The sequence below is a fragment of the Taudactylus pleione genome, unplaced genomic scaffold (genome assembly GCF_031769625.1).
Source record: "Taudactylus pleione unplaced genomic scaffold, aTauple2 ptg000019l, whole genome shotgun sequence".
NCBI classification, from domain to species: domain Eukaryota; kingdom Metazoa; phylum Chordata; class Amphibia; order Anura; family Myobatrachidae; genus Taudactylus; species Taudactylus pleione.
In genome coordinates, this window is record NW_028284421.1 from 37534114 (window position 1) to 37555533 (window position 21420).

Here is a 21420-nt window from a genome sequence, read left to right on the forward strand (position 1 = left end):
GGTTCTGAGTTATATTCTATTCCAATGTATTCGCAAATGGAGAGATTCTTTGCTACTGCACATGCATCTGAGTCGTACTGTGCTTGTGTCAAGGTTCATTACTGTGGTTGCACATTGTAAGTCTTTATTCACAGTGTGATTGACAGTCAGGGAGCATGTGGGGGGAGGTAACAGAGTGGCGGCAAGAACGCAGGAATGTCTCGACCACTACAGGGGGTGTGTCACATCCTGTGTCTGCGGTCCCGTTCGCAGAGAACTTGACTCCAGCATCTCCGGTACCGTGGAAATGCTGCACGACCATAAACTCACTCAAGTAGTGGATGGATGCCTGATTTGCACCCGATGCTGCGTATGTGTGCACATGGCTCAGGTGGGCGTCTCAATACAAGTCACGGCCGCTGTTTCATTAGCATAAATTCACAGCTGCAGCAGCATTAGTATGTAACTTTGAATTAAGCCCTATATACATTAATTTCTTGGTACCCATCGGCCATGGACACAAAGGGGTTGCTACTTTGTAATAAACCAGGCATCCCTAGGTATGGGTCTATACAGAGCTGGATTAAGGCTTTGGGGGCCTGGGACAGTTAACACTGGGGGGCATCGGAATGACCAACATTTGGGACACTGGAATGGGGTTATAGTACGTATATATTATATATATATACACAAACACTGTATGTATATATATATATATATATATATATATATATACACACACACACACACAGTATATAATATAATATATATATAAAAATTTGAAAACGCCGGCACTCCACACTATCAAAATACTCGCCCGGGTGCCCTCTAATGGTCAAAAGCGGCCAGATATACAAAAGAAACACAGCGGCACTCGCAGGACTGATGTAAATAAGACTCACGACTTCAGAGGGTCAATGTTCAAAGTTTCAGTCTGACGACTTTTATCAAGATCAGAAAACAGTGATACAGTACATACCTATATACCTGGTGACATCCCATAATACAAGCATGCAATCTGCCAAGCGCCGTCCGCCAAGTGAGTAACGTCACAGGAGCGAGACCGGTGTGCCCGTCATGATGCGGCTACTGTGAGCATTGTTGTAATGGTGAAATACCATGGCAACCCGGCTCTACCATGTACATACATGTGTATAACGGCTGTATGCCTCCCCATACTCCGTGAACAACACTTCCGGGTTGGAGGACACAGCATGCGCTGTGCAAATGTAAACATGACAATAGACATAATGTGACATAAGTCTAAACAGACACAACAAATACATAAAAGTCAACAATCGCTGTGGGAAATGCGGGCAGATTGGTAAGTGTGGTAAACGGCAGAATAAAAAGGTGGACATCTGGGCCAAATATACCAAATGGTGAAAAAATGAAGAACTATGTGTAAAACAACACCATAATATAATGAGAAAAGGGAATGGAAGAAAAGGGAATGGAAGAAAAAGGGCTGAATGATAAATACTAGGCAACAATCTGTAAAACATTAAGTATAAATGACTGGATGCATGAATGACAGGTTCATGTAGATGAACACTCAAATGGAGATGTCTGAAATACTCAGGTACCACTGTACATATAGGTGTAAAAATAATACATAATTGACTAGGGTGACAACAAGGATAAGAGAGGTAGACAGTCATGCTGGCAAACTGTGCAATGGATCATGCCCTGTCAGATAAAAAATGACAACGTACAATGTAGAGATAGGAAATTTGTACCCAAGGACTCATGTGCTGTCACCAGGTATATAGGTATGTACTGTATCACTGTTTTTCTGTTCTTGATAAAAGCCGTCAGACTGAAACGTTGAACATTGACCCTCTGGAGTCGTGAGTCTTATTTACATCAGTCCTGCGAGTGCCGCTGTGTTTCTTTTGTGTATATATATATATATATATATATATATATATAGTGTTCCCGCTAGACTGCGGGCTGGGCAGGCGGTGGAGGAGCCGGCAGGGAGCCTCTGCATGCGCCGAAGGCGCAGGCCCTCCCAAAAGGGGGCGTGGCTGGCTGGGGAGGGGGCGTGCCCTTGTGACATACCACCTATTTGACACGCTTTGGGGGCGTACCAAGCACTTACGGAGGTGCTGGGTTTCCATCAAGCTCTCCCTTCACGCTGTTTTAGTGGGGCGCTGCTAAGAGGGCAGGCCGCAGCACCCCAAAAAAACAGCCTAGCGGGAACACTAATATATACAGTCACACACATATATACAAGTGTTGCATTAATCAGTGCAGTCTCGTATTTGTCGCATCACGACTAAGATGCATTTTCAGACAAAAAAGAAGCAAAAGAGATTCTCAGCCGTAGCAGAGTTGCGCGGGACCTGGCAGCTCACTCGCTAGGTGTATGAGGACACATCTGTATACACGTACATACAGTCACACACTTATACACATACATACTGTCAGACACACATACATACAGCAGGTAAAATAAGTATTGAACACATGAACATTTTTCTCAGTAAATATATTTGTAATGGGGCTAATGTAATGAAATTTTCACCAAATGTCAGCAATAACCCATGCAATCCACACATGCAAAGAAATCAAACCATAGATGTCCATAAATTAAGTTATATGTAATAATGTGACATGACACAGGGAAAAAGAATTGAATACGCTTAGTGAAATTCATTTAATACTTTGTACATACTTTGGTAATGACAGCTTCAAGATACCTCCTGTAGGAAGAAACTAGTTGCATGCATTGCTCAGGTGTGATTTTGGCCCATTCTTCCACACATAGGACCTCATTCAGAGGCGGATGTTAGTTGCAAGTGGTTGTGCTGAATCAGGGCGGCCGCTTGCATCCTGAACGACCGCCTCCTTGTCGATCGCTAAGCTGTGGGTTAACACCCACAGCTCTAGCGACCGTCATGGATGATGGTCAAGACCATCGCGACGATCAGGGCTTACGACCAGACCCTAAGGTTGGGTCTTTGCACTCGTAAGCCCCAGGGAGCTTCCTGCTCTGATCGAGCAGGAAGCTGCCCACTGACATCAGCAATGATGTCAGTGGGGCCGCACCCAAACGGCAAGCGTTCCGGCGGGAACACCTCCATTTTGGCAGGCACGCCCCCTGCCCGCCTCCCAAACGGGGTGAGTGCCCGTCGCTGGCCGGGTCTCGCGCATGCGCACAATGGAGCCTGTTCTATGAACTTTGGGCCTGATTCAGAGCCGCTCGCAAAAATCGAGCGCTCGCTCTGAATCAGGGCGTGTGTTTTCTTTGTTGGTTGCGGTCTCTTGGCCGCTCGCATAGCTGTGGGTTACCACCCACAGCTTCTGCAAGCGGCCATGATGATGGTCGCGATGGTCAAGACCATCGCGACCATCGGGCTTGCGACGAGACCCTTGCGGTAGGGTCTCTTGCCGCAAGCCCCAGTGGACTTCCTGCACTATTAGAGCAGGAAGTCCACCTACTGACATCACTAGTGATGTCAGTAGGGCCGCCCACAAATGGAGGCGTTCCTGCAGGAACGCCTCCGTTTGCTCAGCCACCCCCCCCTTCCCCGCCTTCCAAATGGGGCAGCTGTCAATCAACATCGACAGCTGCCCCTTTTGGATGCGAGCGCCGGAGCAAGCGCTTTTTGCGCTCGCTCCGGTGCTCGCGCGTGCGCACTGGGCCACCATCGGCCCGCTTGCGAGCAGGTCTGAAACACTGCAACACTGGCCACTGCATCGTAGCACTTTCCATGCTGATTGACAGATATAAAGTTTCACACATCAAATTAATTAGTGCAGTCTCCTGGTGCATCCTAGTTGCATAGCATTGCGACATAGACGCAGGTTCTGTAATAAAGATGCAAAAAAAGATGTCCGGCATCAGCAGAGTCTCACGGGACCAGGCATGCCAAGAAACAGGCCCTCTAATCTTTAGTTCTTTCCAAAGATTTTCAATTGGATTCAAGTCAGGTAATTGGCTGGACCATTCTAGCAGCTTTATTTTCTTTCTCTGAAATCAATTGAGTGTCCTTGGCTGTGTGTTTGGGATCATTGTCCACCCTCGTTTCATCTTCAGCATCCTGGTAGGTGGTAGCAGATTTTTATTAATGTCTTTGTACATTTTTTCCATTTATCCTTCCTCCAATCATATGAAGTATGCCAGTACCGTTTGCTGAATAACAGCCCCACACCATGATGTTCCCACCTCCAAACTTCACTGTTGGTATGGTGTTTTTGGGGTGATGTGCAGTGCCATTTCTCCTCCAAACATGTTGTGAATTATGGAATCCAAAGAGTTCAATTTTGGTCTCATCTGACCAGACTATATTCTCCCAGTATTTCACAGGGTTGTCCAAATGTTGTGCAGCAAACTTTAAACGAGTTTTAACATGCGGTTTCTTCAGTAATGGAGTCTTGCGCAGTGAGCGTGCATACAGGCCGTGGTGGTTGAGTGCATTACTTATTGTTTTCTTTGAAACAATTGTACCTGTTAAGTCCAGGGCTTTCTGAAGCTCTCCACAAGTGGTCCTTGGCTCTTGGACAACTCTTCTGATAATTCTTTTCACTCCTCTGTCAGAAATCTTACGAGGAGTACCTGGTCATGGCCGGTTTATGGTGAAGCGATGTTCTTTCCACTTCCGGATTATGGCCCCAACAGTGCTCACTGGAACACTCAGAAGTTTAGAAATCCTTCTGTAACCAATGCCATCAGTATGTTTTGCAACAATAAGGTTGCGAAGGTCTTGAGAGAGCTCTTTGCTTTTACCCATCATGAGATATTTCTTCTGTGACATCTTGGTAATGAGACACATTTTTATTAGCCATGCTTATATTAATTGACTGACAAGGGGCAGGATTGCTTTCTAGTTACTGACAGATTTCAGCTGGTGTCTTGGCTTTCCATGCCTTTTTGCACCTCCTTTTCTTCATGTGTTCAATATTTTTTTCTGTGTCATGTCACATTGTTACACACAACTTTATTTATGGACATCTATGGTTTGATTTCTTTGCATGTGTGGATTGCATGGGTTGTTGCTGACATTTAGTGAAAATGTCATTACAATAGCCCCATTACAAATATATTTACTGAGAAAAATGTTGGTGTACAATACTTATTTTACCTGCCGTATGTACAGTCAAACACATACAAATAGCAACACAAATGCAGTAACATACTTATACACATATATACTGTCACACACAGAAATAAACATAAACACATTCATACAGTCACAAACATAGTCACACATTCACAGATGTGTCCATGCTCATTTAGCCTCAATATGCTATGCACCGCGATATGCCTAGCGTGAGAGAGCCGTCATGTCCCGTGAAACTCTGCTAGCGTCGGGTGTATTTTCTTGCCAAAAATGCATCTAAGTCGCAATGTGACGTGACTAGGATGCACCAGGAGACGGTGCTGATTAATTTGATATGTGACACTTGTATATCTGTGTGCAACTCAGACTTAAAACGGGACTTGGTGTGGAAAAAAGCTGTGGCCACTGCATCGTAGCACTTTCCATGCTGATTGACAGATATAAAGTTTCACATATCAAATTAATTAGTGCAGTCTCCTTGTGCATCCTAGTTGCATAGCATTGCGACATAGACGCAGGTTCTGTAATAAAGATGCAAAAAAAGATGTCTGGCGTCAGCAGAGTCTCACGGGACCAGGTATGCGAAGAGGTGCTGTTTGGCATGGCTGCAGCAAAGATGAGCGAGGACACATCTGTATACACATATACATATAGGTGGTGTCATGCCCTCCTCCCTCCTACCATACATTATCACTTGGCACACTGTCTGCAGCTGCTCCTCCCTCTTCTCTCCCATGCTGCTGCTGGCACTGACTGACTGCACACTACCATGTAGCACTGCCCACTCTGCTTAATATACGCACACTATATATATATATATATATATATATATATATACACACACACAGTGTGCATATATTAAGCAGGGTGGGCAGTGCTACATGGTAGTGTGCAGTCAGTCAGTGCCAGCAGCAGCATGGGAGAGAAGAGGGAGGAACAGCTGCGGACAGTGTGCCAAGTGATAAGGTCACCCGCTATACTTCCGATTGGGGTGCAGGCTGTTGAAATCACGGCGTCGGCATGTCCACTCATGTCGGGTTTCTGGTGCCGGCCTACTGCCCGTGGTTCAGGATTCCAGCACTGGGATTTTGTCAGCCGGCATCCCGATGGTAGGTAATGTAACTACATCCCACATATAGACATACATACACCATTTACTTAGTAGGTATTTTTGCCTTGACAAAATAATTAGGTTAATAGCAGTATGGTGATTGCATCCATTTTGTGGGGTGAACTAGGCTGCAATCTATACATTTTCATAGAAAGCATAACATTCAGACTTTGCCTGACTGATATTCATAGACCCTGACTCATACGTATCAAGAAGTAGTTCCTAGTGAATTGTTAGGCTACATTCTAATGAGCAATAGTTCATCCCACAAAATGGCTGTTCAATTTTGTGTAGCTGACAGGATTAGTAGTACTGTCAACATATGCAATTTGGTTATCCCACTCCTTGATGATCACCTAAATAAGAGTGTTATGGCTGGTCTCATCCTGGACCAATATTAAACAACTTGATGTCAGAAATATATTTTATGTTGTGCACAGTTGTAGATATCAGTAGGCTTTTATAAAATCTGGTTCAAAGGAAAGAGCTGATGTTGCCCAGTGCAAACAGTGAGAAGTCTGCTTACATTTTCTAAAAAATGTACTGGAGAATATAGTTACCATTTGACTGGTTGTTATGAGCAACGTCAACTTCTCTGTCAAACCAATTTTCGTAAAAATAAACCAATGTGCACATTAACCACATACAGCAGGGAAAAGTGTTCCATCAACACCTTCAGGTCAACAACTGTACCCTGCTTCATGCCTTTTAGTTGGGTCTGACCCACCTGCAACAATAGATATGATGGAAAGAGCAGCATCATGTGTAGAACTCCCATATTTTTAAAAGGAAAAATCAGGATATACATATGACCTAAAGATTGTTCAGTCCAAATAATCCACCCAAGGCTAAATTTAGGTCCCAAATAAGACAAAATAGATTCAGGTAACTATTCCAACTTATAATGAAAACATTATTTGCAATAACCGTATAAAAAACTGTCAAATATATAAAATCATATCACAATAACCTCCCAGTAAGTAAATCTGAATTACCATAAACTACAATAAAACGTCAATGAGATTCTCATTATAGGGGGCGCTCTCATAATATTAAGGAACACATATATTGAATAAAATAAGTTATTTATACACACTAAATCCAAAAATTTGTTACACATAAAAACAGGGCACATAAAAAATATTAAATTCTCATATTTGCCACAATCTTTATATAAAAAGGCCACATCCACCTCTATTTACAGAATATCACCTTACGTATAGATAGTTTTAGTAGTGGTTAGGGCTTTACTGTCAACGTACAGAGTCTGACATGTTCATTTGTAGAAGCACAATTAACCCACATCCAAAATCGGTGCAAAGATTCCTCAGTTAAGTTAATCCCGCAGAGCACAATCCTGGTATAGATAATTAGCCACCCGAATGGTTATTTGAGCAACACTGTCCTGGTATAATTACCCAGCCGTCCTTTGACTCCCCGTACCTTAGAAGATGCGCGGGTCCGGTCTTTTAAGCTCACTTTGTGGCTTTGGTCTATTCCAAGTTGCCCTATTAAGGTGTAGTGTTTACTCTAGGGTGAACAATCGGCAGGGCGCCGTACCGGAGAAGGGGACATGGCCACTCCAGGAGAGGGTGTGGCTTCATGTCACGTTCCTTGTTCGCCACTCTAGGGGGCATGCCCAGCACTTACGAAGATGTTGTGCTGCCCCCTAGCTCTCCCTTCACTATTCACCACCCGTGATCGCTACACCACAACCTTTTTCATCCACAGGACATTGCAGCCTGTGGGTGGGGACGGATGACAGTAGGCTGTTTCAACGCGCTGCCACCATAAGGCCAGGGTGCATTTTATAATTTTAAAAACGTGAAGGGTGCGCGCCCTGCTGAAACAGTCTAGGGGGAACACTAAGATGTGTTCATCAAAGGTTTAAACTATAGGTAACGTTTTTTCCCCTTTAAATTACATTTCTAGTATTCCATTCCTTCTCTGTATTATAACTTTGGTGGAGATCTCTAACAAGGGAACTCCACTATTCGCTGTATTTTGTAGAGTCCCTCACTCACACTGTCAAACACCTATGGTCCTTAGTGGTAATATCAGTCTACTAATCCCTGATGCCTCTTTACCATCTTCAACTTGTCTCTCTGCCCACATGCACAGCCTCCACCTTCCTCTACAGCCTATGACTTTACCATCTGCTATAAAGACAAAAATTTACACCATTTGATAAGATCTTTTCTGATTCCAGCCTCTGCACACCACATAATTCTTCTCCTGAGTTCCTCATTGCAGCCTGAATTCACACCCAGCCCCAGTCCATGCCTTTATCTCATCATCCCACCCTACAATCTTTCACCTTGACCCATAATCCTTCTCAACTTCTCGTCTCTCTATTCTCTACCTACGCCTCACCTTGTCTCCGATAACTACCTTTCACTCTCGCCAGAAAGACTCCTTCTATGCTGCCACCTACTTATGGAATACCCTACCACACCTGGTGAGGTACTCATCTAGCCTTGAAATCTTTACAAGATCATTGAAATCCAACCTGTTTATTAGAGCTTTTCCTACTCCCACTGGTACATCGTTACACCCGTCCTGTTGCCCATTCTGTGCCACACTTGCTTTACTAGTCAGTTGATATCCTTCTTTACTAGTCAGTTGATAAACTTGCTAGACTGCAAGTTTCTCTTCAGCAAGGCGCCTCCTACCCTTTGTTTTAATGTCTGCATTTATTTTTTCTACCTTGTTTCACCCTGTATAATGTATGCACTGTTTTCCCCTATGTTTGGCGCTGAGAAACACTGCAGCTCATTACAAGTCAATTATAATAATAATTATACTGAAACTGATACATATGTTAAAGTCTAATTGGTGAAATTGTGATAAGACCAGGGTAAAAAGACCAGATATTAAGACCCCCTGAGTGCATGAGAAACAGTGTTATCCAAAACTTTCAATGGGAAACAGATTTCTTATTCTAGCACTCTGATATATAAACTATTGCTGCATTTAAAGATGAAATATTTGGTGCAAGTAAACTATTTAAGATGAGAAAATCCAAAATGTTGCCATTTCTAATAAATGCAGCCTTAATACAAGTTACGTTGCCTAGTAATATAGCTAAAGGAGTTAAATGAAGATCATTAAATCAGTATGCAGTAAAAGAAAAAAAAAAAAAGTGTCACATTCTACAAATAGTATATTTGAAACAAAAATGTTAACATTATATTGTGTGTTTTTACCTGCTCTTTCCCCGTCCCCTCCGCAAAGTGTGGCTTTCCCCATTCCTTTCTTCTCTTGCACGATGTAATGAGGGAGAGCGGCTGTGCGTACTCCGGGAACTTGCAGTGCTCGCTAGGCTGCTGTCCCCTAGCGCTAACCCTCCAGAAGTGTCAGGTCCCTGGGAGAGCAGCTGAGGGGGTAGACCACGAAGTGATGGCACTGGGGAGTAATGAGCTCCATCTGAATTTAGGTTGTTATCACTGGCGGAGCGTTGCAGAAAGCGCGGAGATGAAAGACCCACACAGCTCACAACACGTCTGCGCTTTGTGTAACTTGGAGTCTCCCGAAAAGGCACTTGTAGGAGGCAAAGAGAGAGGAAGACAGTGGCAAAGAGTAGTTATTAAGATAAAGTAAGAGGAGACAATGAGGAAAGGTGGAAATACATCAAAGAATGCAGCAAACATCAGGTTGGAAGAAAAGGAACAGAAGTTGGAAAGGGAACGATTAAGAATAAGGATATGGGGGAGAAAAAAAAAAAAAAGAGTAACAATTTAGTAATTCAGATTATTATACATACTTTATTTTTCAGTAACAATTTCTCTACTTTCTGCCAATATTAACGTATTCAAAAAATGTTTTTCTCTAATGAGTGACGACCAGGTTGTAAAGTGTTTGTTTATATAAACTTCAAATCTTGTATACTCATGACCCCCTCTCCAACTTTCTCCACTACACTTTGTCAGGTTTTATATAAATATCTGGGTCTGTCCCATGACATATTTATAAATGCTGTTTTTTTGTTAGTAATGCCCAGCAAACAACTTAATATTATTATTATAATGTTTTTTTCTTTATAGAGCATACTTAAAAATAGGAGAAGGGAACTAGTTTCAGCTCATCTACTGTTAAGAAGCCTTAAAATCATGTACAAAATGTAACTAACATTGGAACATATTTATAGATCTGTCTTTAAGTTTTGGTCTCAATGGAACACATAGTCACTATAGTGGCGCCAGATCTGGCGTTAAGGTTTTGTGCGAGTGCAGTATTTTCGCACTGCCGTCACTACTGTACTATATTTAACATAGCACTTTCAATTGCACAAAATTCACACAAACATTTGCGTAAAAGTAGCATAATATTGGCAAAAAAGTTGCATAATATTAGGGGAAAAGTAGCATCATATTAGTGAAAAATCATGTTATACACATAATACAGTGATCTACTGTATGACATACATTGCAAACAACAATGTACAGTATGGCAACACTGTCGGGAGCCTTTTCCAATTGAATTACGCATTAAGCAGGAGCACGCGGTAAGTAAAATTACTGAGTGGTAATGCGCTCAAGTCACCCTGCAGTAAACCAAGCAAGTAAACTGCAGACAATTTAATTAGCCCCTTAAGGGGCATACACACTAGGCAACAAAAGTGAACGATATGGACGATAACGATATCGTTATCATTCATATTGTCCAGTGTGTATGCTCAAAACGATGTGCGCTCCCGCGGATCGTCCACGATGTCTGCTGTCGTCCGAACATGCAGGTCAATCTGATAATATTGTCAGGGACCGCATGTTCGGGGAAGTGCAGGGTGACATCACTGAACAATATCATCATCGATATCGTTCAGTGTGTATGCTCGATGTCGTTTGCCCGGGAGATCAAGGTCAAACACCAACGATATCGCTCATGGAGCATATTGTCTAGTTTGAATGCCCCATTAGACTAGGATAGGATCTGGGTTCCTCTGCTACAGTGAAATCACACCCAAGGTGGTCAGTGTAAGACAGGTGCTTGTATGGTGTCTTGGGACAGAAAAGGGGTTGCAGAGTCTTTATACTTTAAAAAATAAGTACACAAGCACAGTTTTAATATATTTTATAAAAGTTAATTAGTATAATAAGCAGGGGCCTTAAGGATACCCTCTCCATTGTTCAATAAAATGCTAATCCAGAAGTCCCAATCTTGTTAATTACCCAGGTCAAGAATATCGGGAAGCAACAGGGCTTTTCACTGCAGGTTTGGTAGCCTATGGGGATGCGGTACGCCGTTATTATGGCCTCTTTCCCCACAGAATACAGAACCTTGCTTTGATGGGACTAGGGTTAGTTTTCACTATAGCCCATTAAAAAATGCATTTACTTATTTTTATTACCAATGCAGCATAAGTGGTCTGACTGGAGATAACGGTCAATCAATAGTTCTCTGCTATTCAACCACATGGGTTTTTTTCCTGTAAGTGATCGAATGTTATTCCACTCGGGCCACGGATGCTGCTGATTCATTCATTTAAAATTTAGTGTCAATTGCGGTTTGCACTGCAACTTCATATATTTGCAGTTATACCACATCAAATCATGCTGTTAGGTTATTACAGGTAAAAAGTATCAATGGTGTGGTTTGAGATATTTAATTATTTTGCAAAATTTGCACTGCTGGGGCTACACAATGATGGCAGATTTGCTCAGAGTTAAAAGAAAAATTGACCCATGCTACTGTACATCTGTATGTTGCAATGCTCAGACTCTCAGTACAAAACACAGCGTAGTAAGGTTGGTGCAATGGATGGGAGAGGAAACAAAAACATCAGCATTATCAGTATGATTGTTAGGTATGTCTTTGTCTCTTACCAATGTCGGATTCTTTGTGAGTTTTGATAATTTCGGCAAGTTCAAAGTTTCCCGCAATGATAGCAACCTATAATGAAAGCAAAGGAGAGGAAGAAACATATTTGGTTGAGCTAACATAGAAAAGAGCAAAACGAAACAAAAATGAAATGGTGGGTAGACACTGGGCGATATTACTGAGCGACTGCACGATTACGACATCGTAAATCGTGCAATCGCTCAGTAATTGTGCACAAATCGTGCACTTTTATGTCGGAAACGACCAGCGATGCGCACTCCCGCTGGTCGTTTCCGACATTGTCCATCGCCTGAACATGCAGCACAATCTGACGATAATGACAGATTGGCATGTTCAGGAATGATGGACAGTGCCTGCACTGGACGACTGATCGTTCAGTGCAGACACTACAGGGGATCAGGAACGACGGCACGATTACGTTGTTGTAATCATACTGTCTTTGCTGATCGCCTAGTGTGTACGCACCTAAAGAGTGCGGAACTGTCTACAAACACAAAACTCCATAAGGACAACACAAATATATAAACAAAGAATAGAATTCTCTGCAAATCTGGGAAACAACCGTCACCCTGGCTAGTGACAACATTACCGAGAAGACTAATATCACGTTTTAGTAACATGTATATTTATATTGGTTTAGAAGTATAGTAGCTATAGCTGCTTTATATGTATTTATATGTCATTGTATTACCCTAACTACTTTGTACATATTGTTTCCTATAATCATTGTAATGTGCAGGTTCTGCCTACAGAGGTCATCTAATCACTTTATTGAAACCATACAACTCACCAAAGGATCTATGTCGTTCTCCAGTCAGTTTAGTGAGAGCATATCTACATTAAATTAATTAATTAATTAAATAAAATTCTGCAATTTTTAACAAAGAGCTTCATAAAAAATACAGCATGTTAGGTCCTGGTATTACATTTATAGCAAGTGGCAATTACATCGTGACTCACCACAGCAACCTGAGACTGCTGACCTGCACCCAGACAGCAGCAACATATCACCAGCGCTCTCACTCCGTAGACATACGGAGCGGTTCCAGCCGAAGGCGCTCAGAAGGAGAGACAAGCACCGGAAACCGTGAGTGGAGGCGTGAGGCTGATACAGGCGCCCGAGCAGGACCACGGACTACTGCCCGCGGTAAGGACAGGTGTGTGGGACGCCACCCCTGTCTTATCTTGCACTCACCTACTAACAGACAATACAGTGCCAGCCATATCCAGTGAGGGGACGTATGATACACTCATACGGAAGGTACCCCTCATAGAGGGCACACCAACACCCCACACTTGATTACCACAGGACCCATACTCCATTGAGATACATATACTGGGAACTGTCTTCTTTCAATACCATCCATATGGGTTGTCACTTATAGTGTCAAAAGGGAAACGTAGGCACACTCTGCTATACGGAAAGGGACTCCCTCAAAGAGTCTGCTGATGTTACCTGCAACCCACATTAAGGATACAAACTGACACTTTGATACATCTCCATACACTGTATGGACGAACATCTATCTGGCCTTAGGGATACGTAGACACAACTGTGCCCTACGGAAAGAGGCACCCTAAAGGAGCCTCTTATTTTACCCACTAAGAGCCAACAGTGGCAACAGATCATTGTTACGGAATTTGAACACTTAATTCTAGTTAGGAGCATTGTGACTCCTTTTTTCACTTATTTACCATAAATAACCATTTTTTTAACATATCGTGGTTCATGTACATCTGTTAAACTACACGGTTGATCTCACATCCATAGGCATATAAGGTCAGCGCTGGACACACAACCCATATTTTATGCAAGTGGTAGTTACACTATACCGAACATCCTGCTAATAAGTGATGACTTTTTTTCCTGGTATCTTACCACACAAAACTCCATGTTACTATGCACTGTATTTCTGAATTTTAATTTTCCTGAATGTATAGCATTCTGTTGTCCAGTGTGGTTGGGGTAAGATTGGGAACACTTATAGAGAAATTACACTGGCAAAATGTGCTTAATTTTCCATTCAATTGTGGATATGAAATATATTTTGCAGACCAATTTCTGTAACATAGCTATACACTAGATATAAATTAATACTACAACTGCATCAGTAGTTTGGTTGGTAATGTCAGAGATATGTAAGTATGTACTGACTGTTTGTCAGGCAGTAAGGAGTTAATATTTACTATCATCTCAGTGCTGGCAATCTCTGCCCAACAATTTGTTAAAGGACAGCGAGAAGTTGCTTCCATTTCATTTAAATTATCTGAGAGCAATTTATCGTATGGATCGTATGGATCAAGAAGAATGGAAATAGGATAAATCAGATGTGAGTGAAATGGCCATTGTAGGTGTGGGGTGTATAGTTAGGAAAGGAAAATTGCCAGTTCAGGTTTGGACACCATTAAAGTTATAACTATAAGCACAGTAGACAAATGCAACAGTAGAGGAACCTTGTGACAGCTTTGGCTCAGCTGTGTGCATGAAACATCTGCTATAGATGCATCCAAAATATACAGTGATATGCATGCTATAACTTTAAACATAAATCCCTTCTACATCAGCGTGTCCATTGTTTAATGATCTACAGGTATTTATAGCTCATTGTATTACCCTGTCAGGCAGGGGGGCTGTGAGACAGAACTCCTACCTGCAGGCAATCATTCTCTTAGGAGAACATCATTCTGAGGAAAGCTCTGTAGATAATTGGCTGTGTGTCTGCCAATCAGTTCCAAAGCGTCACTGCAGCATCACATGCAGTATAGGCAATGGATTGCATGGGAGAATAATGGAATGGCTGAAGGATATGCATGGGTTTAGGAGAGAGCATGGGCAGGAGAATACATTGAGGAAGAGATAGGCAGTTGAGTAGAGGAGTACAGGGGGATGGAACGGCTGGAACAAAATAGATATGAATAAAGGGCACATGGGTAAGTATAAAGAATGATATACATTGGATAGAGCAAAATATATGCTAGTTTGTATATAAAACTATGTCTTCTGAATAAAGATGCATGTTTAAGTGCACAACTAGCAGTGAATATAGAGAATATGTTGTGTTTTAAGCTTGTTTTTAGGGGCCTCAAAATAGAAACAGATGACTTCTGCTGTAAAAGATACTAATCCTCTACTATGCCCATTTTATATTGTATCCAATCAAAACTCTGCAGCACTGATTTTGTCCGATTATTAAATATTAATTGTGCAAAGTTAGCTGTGACTCTGATGTAAACAGTACATGTGAAATATGAGGTTGTGCTCCAACAGATGGTTACAGTGTGGGTGGGGTTCTGACACCAGGCTGACGGTAATCCAGATTTATACAGGATCATCCAGAGCACAGATTATCTCCTCATCACAGGGACATCCCTGTTGTCCTTGTAACAACCTGTAGGGTTACCCTCACACTCCATTTACACCACAACTATTTATTACACCAGCTCTTACAACTAGTGAATAACTGCCATTAGAAATAATAACAATTTATAGCAACATACATTTACATTGAAATATATATAGAGCCGTTTGTGTGTGACCTTGTAGCAATGAGATATTGGCAATGCTCTGGAATGTTGCTACTATGAATGCAATATATTCACATTTTTAAAGGCAATAAACAACCATGTAATGACCTATAAAGACTTATTTGTGTAGTTACTCTTACATTTTCATTGTGCAAGCAAGATGGCTTTCTTCCAACAGTATTATAATAAAATGTTTTCCATTATATTTCCATTGTAACCAATAATAAAATACAGCACTGATACTGCATATTTTGGTATAATGGCAGCTATCATTAACGGATTGCTCTGCAGTGTATCTGTAGAAGGTAAACAGGCCACATACACTGTATAAAACATTGGTGGTGTCAGAACTGAACATTAATGAGTCCTTACTTGGAACGCTGTTTGGTTGTTGAAGTTCCTAATCTCTTTACTTGCTCCACGGAATAGAAGAACCCGAGCACAGCTCTCCTGTTAGGGACAAAGGGAGACAAAACTGAGTGCAGAAACACAGAACCCCAAACTTAAAATCAATGGAATATTATTTCATCAAATGATATGACTAGGCATTACTAATCTACACTTATAGCAGGTATAGCATCCTGCCCATGACACACAATATTAACAGACCCATGAATTCCTCCTCATGCAAAAGGTGTAATAAAAAACATCCAAAACATGTTGCATACAATAGATAAATAAACCTACAACTTCCTGCAAAAAGTTAAAGTAAGTTATCAAATCCACATGCACTAAAGGGCAGATTTAGAGGTAGACGCTAAATAGATTCGGTCACAATGTTTTTAGATCGGCGCAGGAGCTGCACTGCGAATGTGCAGCTCTGGTCCCGCGCCATCGTACGCTTTGTGGCTGCAGACATCAGCTGATTGATAATCTGCAGCCGTTTAGGGCGGGGAGAGGGAAACATTTAAGAAAACGAAGGGGGGGAATAAAGCAAAGCCAGCGACTGTGCATTCCAACGCAGATTCACTGGACTCGGCAGCTTAGTAGCTGAGTACATTCTGAGTAACGTTAAGGTCACTCAGATGTCTGATGGTCCGCTCATTGTTGCCGATGGTGATCCGATGCTACGTCTTCGGACGCATGCAACGGATATGAGAAGCAGGAGGCGTGCGTTTCATTACTAAAGACGGCACTTCCAGAATTTGCATACCTTCTCAGATCCACTGTTACCAAAGGCTCAGCAACGGCACCACTTATGTCCACTGCTGAATCAGATCCTATAGGTCTGATTCAGAGTTATACGAAATGATGTTCGGGGGCATGTCACATCCTGCGACTGCAATCCCATAGGCAAGATATATATATCAGGCATCTCCGTTCCCTCAGCCATTCTGCAGGACCATAGGCTTACTCAGTACAGTTCTGCATCAGGTCCTATATCCTTATATACCCCTGTCATAATGTGCATAAGACAGTCACACTAACATAAAGTACTGAATCCTTTATAAAACCTCTCCTCACAAGTCAACCTTTATAACAATATAAATATATGGATTGTTTTATAAATAAGAAAAGAGAAGCTGCACTAGCCTATAAAAAAAGCTGTTCTCAAAGCAGATGTGAAGAAACCCCTGGTGGACAAAGCATTCCCCCTGTAGTGAGTTTAAAGAACATCAGAGAACTCACTAAGCCATTCTACATGGCCTATAGTGGAAGCTCTATTCCCACATATGATCTTCAGCAGATATGTATGAGCAGCATCCACAGGAGAGCAGAAGAGCCCCAGGCAGGACAATGCTGATGAGATAGCTGGAAGTTATGTCACAGACCCAGAGTACCTCAGAGGGAGACAACCATCCTATGGGATTGGAAATAACCTGCCTCTACAAATTATAATTATTTCACTGAGATCTATTAACACTGCAATTTATCTTCAGAGCCATTTACACAACAATAATGTTCTGCCTATAGCTATGTACTTTAAATCAATAGGCACAAAAGCCATCTTTATAGAGGCCTTACATACATGCAGTATAGTTACATTGATTTATTGAATGCAGCAGTAATAAACTACAGCATAGTTATTATGTGCGACCATACAGTATCAAAAACATAGACATAGTGGGGGCGATTCGAATGTTTTTGAGCACCCCGTCGCCTGGCAATTTAGAAGGGGCGATATTCAATCCTTGTTCCGACTCTGGACGTCCATTCATTTATCGCGCCCTAATAGACTGGGTTTAGTGCGGCACGGAGAATGTGTGATTAGCTGGGCTCACCTCAGGAGGGGGTGAGCAGAAATAATGTGCCCCGAACAGAGCAACAGTTGAATCGCTCGGTCAGGCGCAGGGTGGCCAAAGAACAGTTGAATTCCCACCAGAAAGCTTTATAATCTTTGGTAGTTCCTGGTTGAAATCAGCTGAAGACACAAAGAGGGGTATTCAATATGAAACGTTAACTTCACTGTCGAAGTTAACGTTTCATATCGGAGTTTTTACCTGCGTTAAAGTATCGGGCGCGCTCCCGCTTATACCCGTATTCAATATAAAATTAATGAAACGGGAAACTCCGAAGTTGGATTTGCGTACAGTTACGAATTTTTCCTTAAAAAAATTGTAAGACCACCCTAAAGTAGTAAAAATATGGGGGAACACTATGGGTACCCCCGTTTTAGCCTTTAATTGAAAGTCGGGGATTTAAATAGCTGCAGCAGGTGTTTTTTTCCGACATTGAAGAAGTGATGCAGAAGAGCACTTAGGTTATTTTTTTCATTTTTTTAAGTGGTCCCATCAAATTTTGGGTACATGAGAATGGGTACTAGCATATTTTTATGTCCCTAAAGTAAGTTTTTAAAAATTCTGCATTTGTGCACCTGCCGCTATAAATCTACTCTAGAAAACATCTGCCGCATACTTGCAGAATAGCCCTGAACCTATTTCCCTATTCTTAAACAATTTTTTCCCCTTTTTTTTTTTCACCCCAATTTTTAAATACTTTTGGGGTGTCCCTATTTTTTTTTTTACAGTTTTTTTTGACACAGTTCTTTTTTAAATGTCATTCCCAGGGGTGCAGGCTATTTTTTTTAAGCCTGCACCCCTAAACCCCAATTCTGCACTCTTTTTCGACACCTATTCAATGGTGAAAAGTTATCCCCGTTTTTTATCAAAGACTTTTCAAAACTGCGATAAGTCTTTGAAATTGAATACGGTGTAGAAGTCAAACCTGCTATAATGACGTCAAAAGTGCGATATTAACGCAAAACCGATGTTATCGCTCCCATATTGAATACCCCTGAAAGTCCGTTAAGAAAGACATGTTGTAAGATAGAAATAAACTCAGCTATGAGCAGCTTTCAATTTGTAAGGCTGAGGTGTTCTTTAGAACATAGCAATATATAAGGAGCACTGAACCAGTTGTGCTCTTCATATAATGAACAAGTTCCACTCCAATAATCTGAAAGCCTAAAACACAAAGAAGGGCTGATGCAGAGTTGGTAGCATGATGAGCATTATTTATGCAAAAAGAAAAAACATATTTAAGACCATATACTGAACCATACGGTTCTCGGAATATATCAACAGCATATGCGCCAAGTCTACGCCAGCCATACAGATGTGTCCTCATACATCTAGCCTCCTTGCGCGTTAAACAGCCCTTCTAGTCACGCCGCGCTGTGGCGTGACTCAGTAGAACTGAGCGTCTTTTCGTGCAACTTTTTCCCTTTAAATGTGTATTAGTCACACAGAGGTTATGTCTGCATGTGAAACGCTACGTTACAGAGTCACAGAGACACCAGGTATAATATACACTGGAGCAAAAAGACATCAACTATTAGTTATTTGTGAATGCTGGTGGCCGTATCACCATCATCAGTGCATTTGCAATTGCACCTGCTCAACCACAAACACAACGGCTTTCTCATACATAAAATTCTTCTGGTTATGCATTGCTCTTATAGGTCCATACTCTTCAGGCATAAGTGGGCATGAAATGTGCATGGGTGTATATGCGTGCGTCTGTTTTCTAGGCATGCATACAGAGTAATTTCATTCAAGAGGAACTACACTAACTGGCATAGTGCTCACTATGCATCAGCTCCAGGATATTTCTTTCTACAGTTACTATGATGAGCTCTGTTAAAGTAATGTAATGAGGAGGGGATTTCCACTATTTATCCTACTAGGCCCCTGAACCTGTGCGCCCTACGCCACTTATGTTTATTTCTACTATAACAAAACAATCACACATCCTTGGTGAGTTGTGATATCACTGCATAGAAATCTATGAGAACTGAAAACTGCTACATTAAAACCAATAATGCACCCTACTGTAAATTATTACAGATATTAGATACTTCAATACCCTGCCAATTTACATTGGGAGTTTTTATCCCGCAGATCACCTGTCACTTTAATGGAGGTGTGACACAATCCTCTCATGATACAATTGCTTGGAGCCATGACCTATTAGCAACAGCTAGGTGTTACCTTAGTGGGGTCTGTATAATGTAATTTTGGTATAGCTAGAAAGCCCGAAACTGATAGAGACCAGACAAAGAGGTGACAGATACAACTCCTTAAGATTACTGATAGGTTTCACAGTGGGATACCATAACTTGTACTACATATACTTTCTGGTGCTATAGGAATAATTTAGCATAGACAATACTGAGGTTGGCGTCCCTCTAAGGCAGGGGTGGGGATCCTTTTTTGTGCAGAGGGCCATTTTGGTATATATACCATCATTCGCGGGCCTGGTGCAGGCCACGTCCCTTCGTGTGACGTCACATGGGGCGGGGCCACACATCGCCGGTCATTACAGCAATGCCTGGAGTATCCTGAGGATGCTTCAGGGAGCTGTAAGGGCAGCGCTGTAACCGTCTGAAGCGTCCTAAGGATGCTCCTGGCAGCACTGCTGCATAGATTCTGGCTGCAGGGTGCCATTCTAGGCACCCTGCTAGCCAGGTGAGGCTAGCAAAAAAAAAAAACTCCAAGGGTCAGACCAAATGATTCCAAGGGCCTTATAAGGCCCCCGGGCCTGAGGTTCCCCATTGCTGCTCTAAGGGCTCTATTTATCTGCAATTAGTGTTTCATACAAACATTAGATTTAAATCAATATAAAAATAGCCAGACCACAGTCATAACGAAGGAAAGAAGAATAGTTGTAGGTAGTGGTTAGACTGATTTAGAAACATTGGGCCTGATTCAGAGTAGCAGGCTACACACACTCTGAGTACATACTCGCTGCCAGCAACCAGGGGCGTATCTACGCATTGGCCAGGATGGCACTCGCCAGGGGCACCGACCAAGGGGGGGTGCCGTCCGGCAGTGCAACCAGCAGCCAAGGGGTGGACTACCCCCGCTAGTCCCCCGGCCCCACAAGTGTAGGGCAGACCGTAGTGAGAGTGGTCTGCCCTACACACAGTTTACAAACACACAGCCGCCAGCGGCGGCTTTGTGTTTATTATAACAGCCAGCCAATGAGAGTCAGACAGATTCTCATTGGCTGCTGCGTCGTACACGGAGGGAGCCGGCTAGAGCTCACTCACGAGCTCCGTCTTCTGGCTCCACCCGCAGCGGATGATGGGAGAGACGTTTTTTCTTCTGTGTGTGTGTGTGTAAGCCTGGCACAGCAGGGGGAGGGCACTGTATAGAGGGTGCCCACTACTGGGGGCACTGCATAGGGGGGCTGCTACTGGGGGCACCTTAGGGGGGGGTGGCTGCTACTGGGGGCACTGTATAGGGGGGACTACTACTGTGGCACTGTATAGGGGGGACTATCACTGGGGGCACTACAGCATAGAGGGGACTACTACTGGGGGCAATGCAGCATAGGAGGGGTTACTACTGGGAGTAATGCAGCATAGGGAGAGGAGAGGGGGCGCCAGTCCATTACGTCAGGGGCGCTTGGATCCCTAGATACACCCCTGCCAGTAACTACAGTAATGTACCTTGA

The 21420-nt window shown here is 42.5% G+C and overlaps 1 protein-coding gene across 4 annotated transcripts in view; it reads right to left on the reverse strand.

Moving 5' to 3' along the window:
- Nucleotides 1-21420, reverse strand: part of SHANK3 (SH3 and multiple ankyrin repeat domains 3) — a 434911-nt gene that overhangs the window by 168548 nt on the left and 244943 nt on the right. For all 4 annotated transcript variants that reach the window (XM_088447121.1, XM_088447127.1, XM_088447113.1 and 1 more), the window contains exons 10-12: nt 15895-15972; nt 11982-12048; nt 9366-9699 (exon numbers count right to left, since the gene is read on the reverse strand). In XM_088447121.1, the coding sequence (XP_088303247.1) occupies nt 9366-9699; nt 11982-12048; nt 15895-15972 (479 nt within the window). The remainder of the gene's footprint in view (nt 1-9365; nt 9700-11981; nt 12049-15894; nt 15973-21420) is intronic.